The 16,107-nt window shown below is 45.2% G+C and overlaps 1 protein-coding gene across 2 annotated transcripts in view; it reads left to right on the top strand.

Annotated features, from left to right (window-relative positions):
- Positions 1 to 14,604, top strand: part of TPRG1 (tumor protein p63 regulated 1) — a 107,823-nt gene extending 93,219 nt beyond the window's left edge. For both annotated transcript variants that reach the window (XM_073675182.1, XM_073675183.1), the window contains exons 5-6: positions 11,327 to 11,480; positions 14,048 to 14,604. In XM_073675182.1, coding sequence (XP_073531283.1) covers positions 11,327 to 11,480; positions 14,048 to 14,242 — 349 coding nt within the window. In that variant the 3' untranslated portion in view covers positions 14,243 to 14,604. The remainder of the gene's footprint in view (positions 1 to 11,326; positions 11,481 to 14,047) is intronic.
- Positions 14,605 to 16,107: the final 1,503 nt, after the last annotated feature.

Raw genomic sequence — 16,107 nt, 5'->3', positions numbered from 1 at the left:
CACTGAATCTGAAGTAGTCCACTGAATGGAAATCTGAAAAGAACACACACACAGAATACAGAGAAATAAAACAAAGACACTTTCTCTCGTCCTCCACTTTGTTAAAAGTAGTCCCAGACAGGTCTGGCGTAGTCCACCAAATCAGATGTAGTTCAAGCAAATCCTGTGAAGTCCATCAAATTCTCTGTACAAAGCCTATTGAGTCTTGTTCTGAGGCTTCATAGTCTTTACAAACAGCCGCTGCCGGGTCATGCTGCGCGAGATTTAGCGGCTCTGAACAGCGATAATGTTACTGATGTCATTTGCATCATCGGTTTGATTCTCTTGGACGAGAGAATCTACGGCCGTCTGCACGAGCCCTAAAGGCGATATATGAAGCTGTCAGGTTCAGGTCGGGAGAGCCAGTCCATGCATTGCAGTCCGATTTATACAGCTGTCTGGCTGCACCCTTGGGGCTTATGCAGACTGCCATATAAATCGGACCGCAGCGCCCGGACTGGCCGGCGGCTCTCACAACCCGAGCATGACAGCTTCATATATTTCTATGTAGCTTTCATGCTCTGGTCGGGAGAGCTGCGATCAGTCTGAGTTGCGGTCTGACTGCACCTTAATAGTGGAGCATCTGAATATTGACAGAACTGTAGAGAATTGGACTTTACCTGCTAATCTTAGCAGTGTACAAACCTTTAGTGTCTCAATGAATTTCAGACAAGAGGATTCTAAACGACAGACTCTGGTAATGAATTTGCAGGGCTGAGGTGTGGGACTTGAACTAGCCTCCATCCATCTGTCTTATACAAACCCTCCTGCTTTCATCGGATGTGATTCCAGTAATAACTGTGATTCCCTGATGAATTCTAGTAAATTCACAAAAGGTGAAGCCAGACTTTAAATCTTTTTCTACAGCTGAGTTTGTCATTCTTGACAATTCCTTATGGTTTTCCTTTTGGATAGCAAGTAAACCTAGGGGCTCGTTCAGACGAGCGTTCTATATGAACGTGTGCTGTCCAAATGCAACACACTGTAACTGAATAGGGCTGTTCAGAGGACAGTTATTTCACATGGACCGAGTGTCTATCTGAAAATTGCAGCATGCACTAGTCTCTTCCCAGTTTTGGATGAGACTCGCCCACTCAAGTCTATGGGTGTGCAAAAAAAAAAAATTGGATCCCACACAGAATATCTGTGCAGCATCTGAATTTTACTAATAGGAAACTGTATTTGAGCATGAAGATTTATGAAAATGGATCACACAGAAACGTAAAAAACTGACACAAATGAAAATCTGATGAAAATTGTCCAAGTTTTATGGATGAAACTCTGATGATTTTTCATATGCGCATCTGACTGTGGCCTAACTGAAAGATTAGCAAGTTCCTGGACTAATGTCGCTTTAGGCTGTGTGCCCACGATGCGTTTTTTAAGCGTTTCTGCAGCGGCAAAAACGCTTAAAAAACGCATGGTAGAAGGCCTGCCATGTTCCCCAATGATAATCCGCATGTGCTGTGGAAATTTCCGCTGCGGATTATCATTGCGGAAAAAAATGCAGCACTACCAATTATTTTGCGAAAGCGCCGCCTTTTCGCCGCCATTGACTTGCATTGGAACTCATGGATTCCGCATCACTGTATATGTAGATGCGCATTCCATGCGTTCCAGTGTGTGGATGGTACCCGGGTGTGGAGGAGAGGAGACTCTCCTCCTGACCCGGGTACCGTAGAACCTGTAAAAAAAAGTAAATAAATAAATAAATGTTATATTTACCTTCTGACGGCCCCCGCTGCGCTTGTCCTCCCATGCCGGCAGATCGCGGTGGACTGAAGGACCTGAGCTGACGTCATAATCATGTGACGGGTCACGCGATGCTGACGTCGGCAGGTCCTTCAGTGTACTGTGATCTGCCGGCAGCCAGGACGGAGCGAAGCAAGACTGCGGGGGGCCATCGGAAGGTAAGTATGATTTTTATTTTTTAACATTCTTTCGGTCACACTATATAAATCCATGCCGTTTGCATGGATTTATATAGTGTGACTGTGGTGAGTTGCCAGTTATGAAGGTCTCAGCACGAATGCTAGTCTGTCTGACTTCAAAGGACCCCAGGGGAAATGGTTTTCTCCCCCCTTCTTCCTGCTGCTTCCAGATAATCAGCATTAACACAATGGGTACCTGGGCCTGCAGTCTCACCTCAGAGAGGACAAAGTATTTACATCAGCTAGGATATATACCTTTGTAGTGCAAATATCTATTCCTGACAAGAGTATGGGAGAGCTAATTGAATCATGGCAATGAGGAATAGCTAATTGAATTACCTCTGAAGTCAGGGGAAGCTCCTGTTTTAGATCAATTACCATGCGCACCTTACAATGAGAATATTGCTGGGAAATGGATTATGAAATGTCTGATAGAAGGGAAGAGGAGATTACATGTAAATCGCCTATTTTCTGCCCTGCCCAAGTTACGTATAGATGTGTCCCTCTGTGAGAGAGGAGGGGTCTTCTGTTGAGGGTCACCTGTCGCTACAGATGTGCAGAAAGACATAAGGAACCGCCCTGGAGCCATGACAGCACCCTTCCTGCCGTATCCAGAGACCTTTGATGAAAGTGTGGTATATTCACTTTTATTCCTTTTAATTTTACTGTATCGTATTACTGCTTCCTTACTGTATTTGTCTGACTACTGTATATATATATCTTGTAACCGCTTGTATATATTGTACCTAGCATCGCTCTTTTGAGTAAATAAATATATAAAATTTATAAGCTCGCTTCACATTATCCTAAACCCGGAACTCACGGAAGTTGTGAGGAAGGGCCGATGTGACCCTAGTACAGCCTGAACTGGTACCCCCGGAGAGTATCATCCCTGGAAAGAATCTGACCGTCAGCGGGGTTGGTACGGAGAAGATAACTCTACCCATGGCTTGTGTGCATCTGGATTGGGGTGTGGACAAGGGGCTGGTAGAGGTCGGGGTTACATCTCGTCTCCCTGCTAATGTCTTGTTGGGGACTGACTTGCCCCGTGGTAATGTATCTGTAAGTGATGTTATACTTTGTGGTACCATACATGCTGATCCTTGCAGTGACGTGCCAGCTGACAGGAGTGCAGCTGGGGGGGATTTAGCCCCCCTTCCTGCTCTCTCAGCTGACATGTCCAGCTCTGAACTTTTCAGTGAGAATGCTAATGTAATTCATTGTCGTGCTAATGAACTCTCTGGCTTGGCTGAGGAGCTGGTGGGGGCCTTGCCTGCCCCTCCCAACTGTCAGCTTGCACATGATCCCTCCAGCAGCTCAAAACCTAGTGAACCTGTCAAGTTTGTATCACATGTTGGGGCAACCCACAGTGACCCCACAACCCATCCAGGTGAAGGAAGGGGACCGGGACTCCCTGAGGAGACCCCGGGCATTGCTGTGGTCACCCGCGGCAGGAGGGCTCAGGAGGCAGAGGCCGCTTTGCACCCTGACTCCTCCACCCCATCACCTAGGACTGGGCCCACTGGTGTTAACCCCCCAGCGCCGTTCCCTGAGGGTTCCGGTGAGAGTGCGGCCTTCAGGTCCCTGTTAGCGGGCTCCAGCCAGGAGTTCCAGGCGGCTGTCCAAGCCGACAGCAGCCTGGAAGCCTTGAAGGAACGCGCAGGTAAGCCCCCCTTGGAGACAGACAAGGACCGCTTGTTCTGGGACCAAGGGAGGCTGTATAGGGAAACACTGCCCACAGATGGACAAGAAGGTTGGCGCAGTGAGAGGCACCTAGTGGTACCTCAGCCGTACCGGGCTGAGTTGTTACGGCTCGCGCATGAGATTCCGTTGGCTGGTCACCTAGGGGTCGCTAAGACCAAGGCTCGGCTAGCCCACTTGTTTTATTGGCCTAAGATGGGGACAGCAGTAGCTGCCTACTGCCGTTCGTGTGTCACCTGTCAGAGGATGGGGAAGGCGGGTCCAGGCCCTAAAGCCCCATTGATACCTCTGCCCATAATAGGTGAGCCTTTCCAGCGGATTGCTGTGGACCTCATTGGGCCGCTGCCCATTCCCAGCAGCTCCGGGAAACGCTACATACTAACGGTAGTAGACTATGCTACTAGGTACCCAGAAGCTGTCGCGCTGTCCTACATCCGGGCAGACGTAGTGGCCAAAGCCCTGCCGGAAATCTTCACCCGTGTTGGTTTCCCCCAGGAGATGCTCACGGACCGAGGGACCCAGTTCATGTCTGACTTGATGCAGAGCCTGTGTAAGCAAACAGGGGTGCAACATCTGGTGTCCAGCCCGTATCACCCACAGACTAATGGCCTGTGTGAACGGTTCAATGGCACGTTGAAACAGATGATCCGAATGTTGGTTGAGTCCCAGGGACGCGACTGGGAGCGACACCTCCCACATCTGTTGTTTGCTTACCAGGAAGTGCCTCAAGCCTCAACGGGGTTCTCCCCCTTCGAGCTCCTGTATGGAAGACGGGTACGGGGACCCCTCGCTCTCGTGAGGGAATCCTGGGAGGAAAAAGCAGCCACCCCGGGCGTTTCAGTCGTGGAATTTGTCTTGCGATTCCGTGACAGAATGCAGGCTCTGACGCAGTTGGTGCATGACAACATGGTCCAGGCCCAAGCAGAGCAGAAGCGCTGGTATGACCAGAATGCTCGGGAGAGGACATACCAGGAAGGGCAGAAAGTATGGGTCCTAGTCCCTGTGCCCCAGGACAAGCTTCAGGCAAGATGGGAGGGCCCTTATGACGTGCATCAGCAGCTCAGCAAGGTCAATTACCTGGTCACAATTGACCCTGTCCGGAACAGGCAGAAGGTCTTCCATGTCAACATGATGAAAGCACATCATGACAGGGAAGCCTGTGCCTTTCCGGTGTGCAGTCTGCCGGAGGAAGGGGAGGAGGAGGACCTCATGGATCTGCTCGCACATGCCCGTGCAGGAGGGTCCATGGAGGATGCCCCCATGAACATCCTTCTGTCTGAGGACCAATAGTCCCAGCTGAAGGAGGTCATGTGCCCTTTCCCTGGCCTCCTCTCGGGAAAGCCCGGGCGGACAAAGCTGGCAGTCCACCGAGTGGACACGGGGAATCACGCCCCTATCCGGAGAACGGCATATCGCGTCTCCTTGGAGGTACAGGAGCAAATGCGGAAGGAGATTGCCGAGATGCTGGAGCTGGGGGTTATCCGCCCGTCCACCAGCGCATGGGCCTCACCTGTAGTCCTCGTACCCAAAAAGGACCGGACGACCTGGTTCTGTGTGGATTACAGGGGGCTCAATGCCATTACCGCCGATGACGCGTTCCCAATGCTGCGCATCGACGACCTGCTTGATCGGTTGGGCAAGGCTCAGTACTTGACCATCATGAACTTGAGCCGAGGATACTGGCAGATTCCCCTGTCCCCAGAGGCACAGAAGAAATCAGCCTTTATCACTCCTTTTGGACTGTATGAGCCCACCGTCATACCATTTGGCATGAAGAATGCCCTCGCCACTTTCCAGCCGATGGTCAACACCTTGCTGTCGGGGTGCGAAGGGTTCGCAGCTGCGTACCTGGATGACATTGCCGTCTTCAGCCCCACTTGGGAGGAACACCTTCGGCACCTGTCAGAGGTGCTGGGGCGGATCCACTGGGCAGGCTTGACCATCAAGCCGGGAAAGTGTCAGATGGGCATGACCGAGGTCCAATACCTGGGACACCGGGTAGGTGGGGGGAAACTGAGACCAGAACCCGGGAAGGTGGATGCAATCACGACCTTGCCCACCCCAAGGACCAAGAAACAGGTGATGTCTTTCTTGGGTACGGCCGGGTACTATAGGAAGTTCGTACAGGGCTATAGGGCCCTGGCCAAGCCCCTGAAAGACCTCACCAAGAAGAAGCTGCCGCAAGCTGTCAACTGGACAGCGGACTGCGAGCGCTCCTTCCAGGCCTTGAAATCTGCCCTGGCGGCAGCCCCTGTACTCCAGGCGTACGACGACTCCCGGCCGCTTGTAGTACAGACTGATGCCAGCACCTACGGACTCGGTGCGGTGCTGAGCCAACCTGACTCAGCAGGTCAAGAGCACCCTGTTCAATACCTCAGTCGGAAACTTCTGCCGAGGGAAGTGGCCTACTCTACGGTGGAGAAGGAATGCCTGGCGATCGTGTGGGCTCTGCAGCATCTGCAGCCATACGTGTACGGGCGCCATTTCACCGTGGTGACGGACCACAACTCCCTCACTTGGCTATCTCGAGTAGCCGGTGAGAACGGAAGGTTGTTGCGTTGGAGCCTAGCTCTCCAACACTACAACTTTGTTGTTCGGTATAAGTCAGGCCGGGCCCACGGTAACACAGATGGTTTATCCAGGTAAGGGGAGGCAGCTGAAGTGCTTGCGGATGATGACCGACGAGGTCTTCCTCCGAACACACTCTAAAAGGGGGAGGTGTGGTGAGGCCAGGGACTGGAAATTCATATTCCCAGTTATGAAAGTCTCAGCAGGAATGCTAGTCTGTCTGACTTCAAAGGACCCCAGGGGAAATGATGTTCCCCCCTTCTTCCTGCTGTTTCCAGGTAATCAGCATTAACACAATGGGTACCTGGGCCTGCAGTCTCACCTCAGAGAGGACAAAGTATTTACATCAGCATTTGTTTCCCTTCTATACATCAACCCCTGGGAGCCTCCGTTCACACCAGGGTGACAAGCCAGGAGAGAATTGAATACAGGTCAGCTAGGATATATACCTTTGTAGTGCAAACGCCTATTCCTGACAAGAGTATGGGGGAGCTAATTGAATCATGGCAATGAGGAATAGCTAATTGAATTACCTCTGAAGTCAGGGGAAGCCCCTGTGTTAGATCAATTACCATGCGCACCTTACAATGAGAATATTGCTGGGAAATGGATTATGAAATGTCTGATAGAAGGGAAGAGGAGATTACATGTAAATCGCCTATTTTCTACCCTGCCCAAGTTACGTATAGATGTGTCCCTCTGTGAGAGAGGAGGGGTCTTCTGTTGAGGGTCACCTGTCGCTACAGATGTGCAGAAAGACATAAGGAACCGCCCTGGAGCCATGACAGCACCCTTCCTGCCGTGTCCAGAGACCTTTGATGAAAGTGTGGTATATTCACTTTTATTCCTTTTAATTTTACTGTATCATATTACTGTTTCCTTACTGTATTTTGGCAGTCCAAAATAGATGCTGAAAGTATTTTATTTTATTAAAGCAAACCCCATAGGAAATAGGCAGGCCAACGTTTCGACCGCGTTCGGTCTATGTCAGGGCCTTTACTGGTGATGTGGGGTGTATACAGAATAAATGCTGCAACATTTATTCTGTATACACCCCACATCACCAGTAAAGGCCCTGACAAAGACCGAACGCGGTACCACCCGGCACCTTACCGCAGCATTTATTCTGTATACACCCCACATCACCAGTAAAGGCCCTGACAAAGACCGAACGCGGTCGAAATGTTGGCCTGCCTATTTCCTATGGGGTTTGCTTTAATAAAATAAAATACTTTCAGCATCTATTTTGGAGTGCCGAAGTTTCTCTTGGTATCTTTGTAAATATTTTACTTCAGAGCACCCGGACATACTATACAGTGAGCGACCCCTCATTTCTTCTATATCCTTACTGTATTTGTCTGACTACTGTATATATATATCTTGTAACCGCTTGTATATATTGTACCTAGCATCGCTCTTTTGAGTAAATAAATATATAGAATTTATAAGCTCGCTTCACATTATCCTAAACCCCGAACTCACGGAAGTTGTGAGGAAGGATCAGGGGCACGTGGCTCCGATCGGTTTGTGATAGTGACCAAGTTGACAAGCACTTTCCAAGTGATGCTGAGGCTATGTGCCCACGATGCAGAAATGCTCCGGATTTTTCCTGAGCGTTTCTGCATCTCCCCTGGCAGAAAAAACGCATGCGGATTGTACATGCGTTTTCCTGCCAGGGACAAGCGGATGTGAAGCTTTCTTCACATGTATTTCCGCATGCGAGTTGACAAGCGCTTTCCAAGCGATTTTGGCATCACTTGGAAAGTGCTTGTCAACTTGGTCACACTATATAAATCCATGCAAACAACATGGATTTATATAGTGTGACCGAAAGAATGCTTACCTTCTGATGACCCCCGGAGTCTTGTTTCGCTGCTTCCTGGCTGCCGGCAGATCGCGGTACACTGAAGGACCTGCCGACGTCAGCATCGCGTGACCCGTCACATGACTATGACGTCAGCGCAGGTCCTTCAGTCCACCACGATCTGCCGGCATGGGAGGACTAGCGCAGCGGGGGCCGTCAGAAGGTAAATATAATATTTATTTTTTATTTTATTATTTTTTTCACAGGTTTTATGGTACCTGGGTCCGGAGGAGAGTCTCCTGTCCTCCACACCCGGGTACCATCCGCACATTGGAACGCATAGAATGCGCATCTACATATACAGTGATGCGGAATCCATGCGTTCCAATGCAAGTCAATGGCGGCGAAAACGCGGCGCTTCCGCAAAATAATTGGTAGTGCTGCGTTTTTTTCCGCAATGATAATCCGCAGCGGAAATTTCCGCAGCATGTGCACAGCACATGCGGATTATCATTGGGGAACATGGCAGGTCTTCTACCATGCGTTTTTTAAGCGTTTCTGCAGCGTTTTTGCCGCTGCGGAAACGCTTAAAAAACGCATAGTGGGCACACAGCCTGAAATCGCTTGAAAAGCGCTTGTCAACCTGCATGCTTAAATGCATGTGAAGAACGCTTCACAATCACATGTCCCTGGCAGGAAAAACGCATGTACAATCCGCATGTACAATCCGCATGCGTTTTTTCTGCCAGGGAGATGCAGAAACGCTCTGGAAAAATCCGGAGCATTTCTTCATCGTGGGCACATAGCCTTATAAAAGTTGATCTGTGGTTGCATTTCATGACATTGATTTCAGGGTGACAGCCAGTGGTGCTGCAGGATACTAAAGTTTTCACTTTTATGAAGATTAATCTTTTGCGTCAAAAAGCCCCGTAACATTCCAAGATGGAGAAATTCCATTTGTCAAGTGGTTTATAATGAAGCTTGATAATCTGGTCCTTGCCAGAAACATTTCTTCAACATTACTGGTAATGGAAAGCTTTGTAACTTAACACATGCCTGCACTTCAGGACAGATGGTCAAATACTGAAGAGTGTGGCGGTAAGTAAATTTGTACAATAGCGTACTCGCATACAAAGCTGCTGACTCCCCATTGTGTGTATTGTTTTAATGGACTGCTGCCAAGAGTTTCCATTAACCGCACATACCGCGTTTTCACTAAGCTGGGGTTTTGTTACCAGATGCAAAGAAAACACAGTGATGTTGAAATAAAACTGTTGTGTTATGGAGAGGGAATGGCATGCATCACAATTCGTTTTTTTTCCAGCTAGATATCTAATCTTTTAAAGAGGATTACACACCAAAATTATTAGGTTTCGGATCTCATAGAATATATATTATTTTATTCTAGCTAATGTATTCTAAATATCCTGATAGATAGTATCATGTGTCCTTGGGTAAGGGAAGACCGTGATATTTTTTTGCACTGAAGCAGCAGAATTCACAGTGTTAACACGTTGGGTGGTTGTGACCGCAATATCATGATTACCAGTATACCGCCACTCACCTCAAATTGTACTGATTGGGTGTTGGTTACAAAGAGTAATATGTATATTCCTGTACAAATCTATTAGGCATAGGCAATAAATCGTACACAACGTTTGTAAAATACCATTCTGGAGCCCTATAAGTTAGTCATAAGCATGAAAAGGCTTATTAGTTGGCTACCTTGGGCTTTTTGGAGTGAATCTGTGAGTAGTTTCACCCCACAAACTATTTATATGCTCTTTCATAGACCAGACCAGAAATACCTTTACATACCATTACTAAGAAATCAGCTTTTGCATCAATATGTAAATGAGGTTTTAGATCTGAAGCCTCTGTCACTCCAGCTCTATTCTCCTCCCAGCACTGGCTGCCTCCTCCTGTTGGCCAATGATTCCTTTGCCTGAAGTCACACATCATATAGGCTGTCAGCCTCATTTGCATATCAGTTGAAAGCTGATATCTCAGTAAGGGAGGAGCGAACTGGCCATGTAAAGGTAATGCTGGACTGGTCTTTAAAAGGGCTACATGTGCATATAAATAGCTTGGGGGATGACATTCTGCTGACAGTTCCCTTTTTAAAGGGTTTTTCAAATCAGTGTAGCAGTGAAAAGTTGCTCCAGTGCTCTTGAGCTAAACAGCCTAAACTCTAATGGTATGTCTACGCGGCCTCTTTTTCTACTGTTTACACCCATGGAAAACACTCAAGAATGAACATATTTTTTTCTGTACAAAAACAACTTGCTGTTCATACGTTCAAGCTTCAACTAACGTGGTTAAAAGACGTGCGCTGACTATTCTTCAGGCATTTTCCACTAGTAAGATGCTCAATACTTTACCATCCAAGTCAAGTGGGAAAGCTGAAAAAACAGCTAGAAGACTTTTTGTGCATTTTTCAGCCTTTCCGCTGAATAAAATGCTAATGTCTTCTTTATTTCTTTATGGGTATCAAAAGAACATCAGGAAAGTGCTGGAAAAATGTGCTAAAGATGCAGACTTGGAAAAAAACCCACTAAGGAATTGACAAAGAAAAAAATGTCAGCAAAAGGAGCTTCAGGTTTACAAAACACCAGAGAAAGGAACAATACCTTAAGTATCTTCTTTTGTTTTTCAAGATGTTTTTGCCCGCTGGTAAAAGACGTGTAGACTGATACATTGTAGCAAACTACCAGTGAAACCTGTGAATCATGTGAGGGGCAAGGTGCTGCCCTATTTTGTCCAGCAGTGTTTGGAGGAATCGAGCTCCAACTCAGATGTGCGCAGAGCATTGACAAGAATGGAGACCTTTGTATCCAGCTCTGATCTGAGGGCAGGGTGTAGGGAAATGCAGACCCTGACTGTAAACTAAGGCTTTCTCAAACATATTGGAAATAGCAAAGAATTGAAAAATAATGGCCCACATTTCTATATCAATATAAGCCAGATTTTTGGCCTAAACTGAGCCTCAAAAATTCACAATTTGCGCAAATTAATTATTGAAGTCAATTTATATAAGATGTATTTATTGTAGAACATTTTCATCTTCACACGAAGAATTTCGTAGCCCCAGAAATTGATGAAGCTCAAGAGATTGTGGCAAATCTAGCTCTGCTACATCTGTATACAGCATAATATGGTGACACAGGGGTTTTGTTAAGGATGTTGTCATAAGAGGATCAGCTTATCAGAAACGAATAGGGTTTTAAAACATTGTTTTACACGTCATGATATTATTATAAGACCTGCGATTCCATCTTTTCAGGAGAGATGGAGAAGGACTGCGTATTCACTGGGATAAATTGCGCGAGGCCTCCTTTGTTTCCCGCTGGAACCCTTTGTCTAGTGATCTTCCGTACACCACCTTCATCGATCACCCTCTAAGTACTTTCTCTGAAAAGTTCTCTGCAATCAGCCAGGTAAATGTATATAGTGGTATCACGTGTGACATAATGTAGCCCCTACTGTAAATGATAGGGCAGTTATTATTACACTCTGCAACTGCTGAATAACCTACATTATATATTTGGTCAGCCAATATAGATGATTGCTTCACATGTACATACTAAGAAAGTCACTCATGTCAGGTATCCCCCAGACGGAATTATTAGGACGCTGCTCTCCAGAACAGTAAATCTTTTAAGTTGCTGAGTAGGTGAAAGTGAAGTCCATATGAGCTTCTTCCATTGAAGTCACATATTTGATATACAGCAGCGCTGCTCATATGACAGGTGCCGTGTGGAATTCAGTTATGTGGGCTGGAAAACTCTGTTTGGAGTGTGCACCCACTGTATCTGTAGGAGGATGACATTTTTCCTGAAACATGAACTTCGGAGCATTTGCAAATAGAAGCAAACAAATGTTTTAATCAGGTCTCTTCAGGGTCAGACTGCAGCAGTGATTGCAATTATTTCACTTTTTCAATCGATTTCAAGGTAGTTTAGTTATCTTTATATACTCAGATTGGCAAAAAAAAATGTACTTTTTCACATTTCCACTAGAGGGCGGTGTGTGCTTTGCCAGCAGGTTTAAAAGTACAAGCCAAAACTTTGAAACTTCAACACGAGTAGAAAAAAAAAATTATTGAGAGGGTTATTCTCAACATCACAAGTTTGTCTCAGTTTTCTGAGTTTACAGAATTAATAGTGTGTTAATACGGCGTATATTTAAGTGTGCACTGATGGGAGCTATGGCTCCCAAATAAACCCCCCAGGGCTCTCTTTGTCCACCTTTACCACTGGATCCATCCTCCAGTAGTTATAATGCTGTCAGGTGAGCACAGATGCACCTAAAACCGTGTGTGATAAAACCTCTGACAGATGCACCTACAAAAGGTCTAATAAAACATAGACACAGTCTCACGGCATTCTCATTGCCCTCCCAGCCATGTTGTAGCACAGCTCAGCTATTTTATGCTCAACTCTGCTATGATATGCATGCACAGAGAGCATGATCATGCTCTAAAGGTTCCCAAGAACCACCAATGAAATATGGAGTTTTAAGTAGTTTTCAACATTGGTCAAGTAGTGGGTCCCAGTCACTACATTCAAAACTGTCAGTTGTCACCTCATCCGTAAAATTAAAAAATGGCCATGTTGAGATCTAGCTTTATCAGAAAGCACACAGAAGAGTAGAAGCAGGGGGTTTGCTGGGAAATGTAGTTTTAGCAGATAATAGAAACATCCATTCAGTACTCTGAAGCTGGATGCACCAAGAGGAGATGACACAAAGGTACTAGAAAAAAAGAATATTACCAGTGGTCATGCAGATACTGTGCTTTGTGAAAAAAAAATATTGCCATTGTGGGAAAAACTCTTTAACTAGATTCGAGCAAAAAGATTTGTAAAATTTGTATGACCCTGGGCCAGTGGCCACGTTCTTAGCCGTGCCATTCTCTTCCTAACTGCTTGCAAAAGAGCCCTGTGAGGAGGAGATTTTCACGCCTCTGGTCCGACAGCCACAGACTACCAAGGCTGCTGCTAGCCCAGGGTCCTGCAATTCTATTTGTTCAACTTTAGTATTAACCCCTTCTCAACATAAGACCCACCAGTACATCCTATGTCTGGTGCAAGTATATGGAGCAGACTCAGGAGATGAGAGAGTTTTGATCGCTGCTGTTTAACTACTTAAATTAAATTAAGGTTGACAGCGGCTTTTAAATGGTTCAACGCTGGTGGGGCCTCCGTTCCGGTTCCCATTGGTACTGATACAATTATGGGTTGCCATGGCGGCTGGGTGGCTAATGTAGGCCACTATCGCTGCCATCTTTGTGGCTGCGCTTCATAGCGGATTGTCATTTTACTATATTCTGCAATATTGAAGTGTTGCCAATTGCTGTATATAGTACAAGTGATCAGATAATTGAAGGTTAAATTCCCCTAGAGACCGTAAATAACTTAAGTGCGAAATATGTAGGAAAAAGCATGTAGGAAAATGTGTTATCTGATTAAACCATGGTTGAACTTTTTGCCCATAACTCCAAATGTTTTTTTTTTGCGCAACATCACAAAAATAACACCATACCCACATTGTAGCATGGTGAAGGCAGCATTATGTTTTTGGGGTGACTTTTTGCAGCTGGAACCAGGGCTTTAGTCAAGGTGGAGGGAATTATAAACAGTTCCAAATATCAGTCAAATTTGCAACAAAACGTTATGGTTACTGCTAAAAAGCTGAAGATGAAATAACATTTTTTTTCAAATTTTTCAGTACAAAATATGGTAAAATGATTGGTGTCATTTAAAACTTGTTCCACCAAAAACAAGCCCTCATACTCTATGTCAACAGAAGTAAAAAGTTATTGCTCTTGGGGAAAAAAAACTATATAGAAAACTAATATAAATATATATATATGCAGATATAAATGTGAAAACATTAGCCACTCGTTATAACTGGCCAGGTACACATTTTTATAAGTGGAAGCAGAACTTGTAGCATTCTGAACGTCTAACTTTCAGTCACCGTCTTATTTCTTCTATGTCTGCAGATTTCAATCTTTAATGATCAATTGGTAAAAGCCGTCCAAGAATCACACAAGACTAACCCTGTGCCAGGGCGAGCAAATGGAGCCTTGATCTTAAATCAACCACTTCTAATTGAGACATACGTTGGATTCATGTCCTTCATCGGAAACCGCAACAAACTTGGCTATTCACTCGCCAGAGGCAGCGTTGGGTTTTAAGTAAAGCTGGAATTGTTAAAGTGTCAAATGTTTCACAGATATTTCTTTGCCGTACACATAGAAGTAAGCCATAATGTCTTGTTAGGTGTTAATGTATGGATGACATCAGTCTGGGACCCTGACGCTTCACACAACTTTTTCCATTGTTTTATGCTGTTGTACCATTTAAAGGATTAAATCAGGGATGACTAGCTGAATGTTAATGTTGGGGACCACTGAAGGGTGTGCGTGTCGCCATAGAAAAGCTCTTCACCACTACATCTAATGTCATGTTTAGTGTATTTATAATATTAATCTTTTATATATCTTGGCTCAGTTAAAGCTTTAATAAATATATTCTTAAGCTAACTACATTTATATTACGGTCTTGTGTGTTCTTGTCTTATTTTTTGTTATTTTTTTTATTTATTTAAAAAATGACCTTATCTTCCAAATAAAGTATACATTTTATTATGCCTGCAGAGCGCAGCATGGCGCCACATAGCACAACAATCTGTAACTAAAGTATTATTAGATGCCACAAATCCGCCCACATAGCAGCCCTGATGGTGTTTGGGGGGTGTGATCGGTGTGGTAGTACTAAAAACCACCATTATCCTGCAATGCTGCGTACCACGTAACCATGTAGCTCCTCAGTTCTTGGTGAGCTCAGCAATACAGAAAACAGTGATTTTATCAAACCTGCACCAAGCAGCCCAGTAAGTGACACTGGAATCAGGATCTCTGTCCCTGCATCATGCTGCTCTCAGATTACACAACAAAACCCACTGACAGATTCCCTTTTAGATCAGTAGTTTGGGCCTAAATGATTACTCCAAGCGAAGCAGTTTCGTTCTAGGTATTAAAAAGATGCCCCAAATTTTAAATAGGGCATATTTATAAAACTTTGTTTAAAATAACTATTAGCATTAGTCTTTGGAGGAGCTGTTTATTAGGATTCTTAGAATTGTTAATTTATTAGGATAGGAGCTTTGTAGGACTTATCGGGTTGTGCAAAAAATAAAAAAGCTTGTAGGACAAACCTACACCATACTACACTCAGACATCTGAGAGTGAGAAAGTGGCACTGCCATCTGCTTGTAGCCTTAGCGTGGGAGAAGCACTCCCCACTGAGGAACAGTCAGGTGCAGGACCTAGTGTTGTGGTCCTTCACACAACCTTATTTCCCTACAAGTGTTCCAGTTTGTACCAACTGAAGGTAAAATACTGTATGTGTCATTCACATGTATTAAGTGTCATTTTTTTTTCTGGTGGCCAATTTGTAATATATTGTCTAGCAGACAACTTTATTTTGGACTCTGTATTGCACACACGCCCACTGTGTACACAAGAATGTGGTCCCCGCAAGTGGCTTAGGCGTTACACAAAATATAAGGTTGGTGAAAAAAGAAGAACTCAGTCTGCTCTTCCTGGACGATTGGTGCTGTCCAAGATTTGCAGCAGCGATTTCTGAAACCGATAAAAAGCCCTAATGAGGTTCATGCATTTTTACAGATAACTCTGAAAGAGCCCTCAAGATGGGACCCAGTATGATCACCTGGATAAATTGGGAACATTAATAACTCCCCTTCTTTCCTGAAGGATTTTCCTACATTCGTATGCCCCTGTTCAATATTTGTTAGTAGATAACTCTATAATGGATTTTAAGGGACAAATTTCCTTGTGACATTTTATCTCCTTCAAATATACAGTCCAATATAGTGTAAATCTATATAAGGTTTGCAAGAGCACAACTGGGTACAGCTGAGGTTTTATAATTTTTGACAGCGGAAACTGTCAAATTTTATCTCTCCGATTGCCTAGAAACTATTGGCACAAATAAAAAAAGTATGTGGAACCTAGTAGTGTCATTCTCGCTCAAAAGG

Source organism: Phyllobates terribilis, unplaced genomic scaffold, assembly GCF_046119375.1.
Source record: "Phyllobates terribilis strain yellow unplaced genomic scaffold, ASM4611937v1 Scaffold_3__8_contigs__length_932513732, whole genome shotgun sequence".
In the NCBI taxonomy this organism is placed as follows: domain Eukaryota; kingdom Metazoa; phylum Chordata; class Amphibia; order Anura; family Dendrobatidae; genus Phyllobates; species Phyllobates terribilis.
The sequence above is the reverse complement of the archived record's forward strand: the minus strand, read 5'-3'. Positions and strand labels throughout refer to the sequence as shown.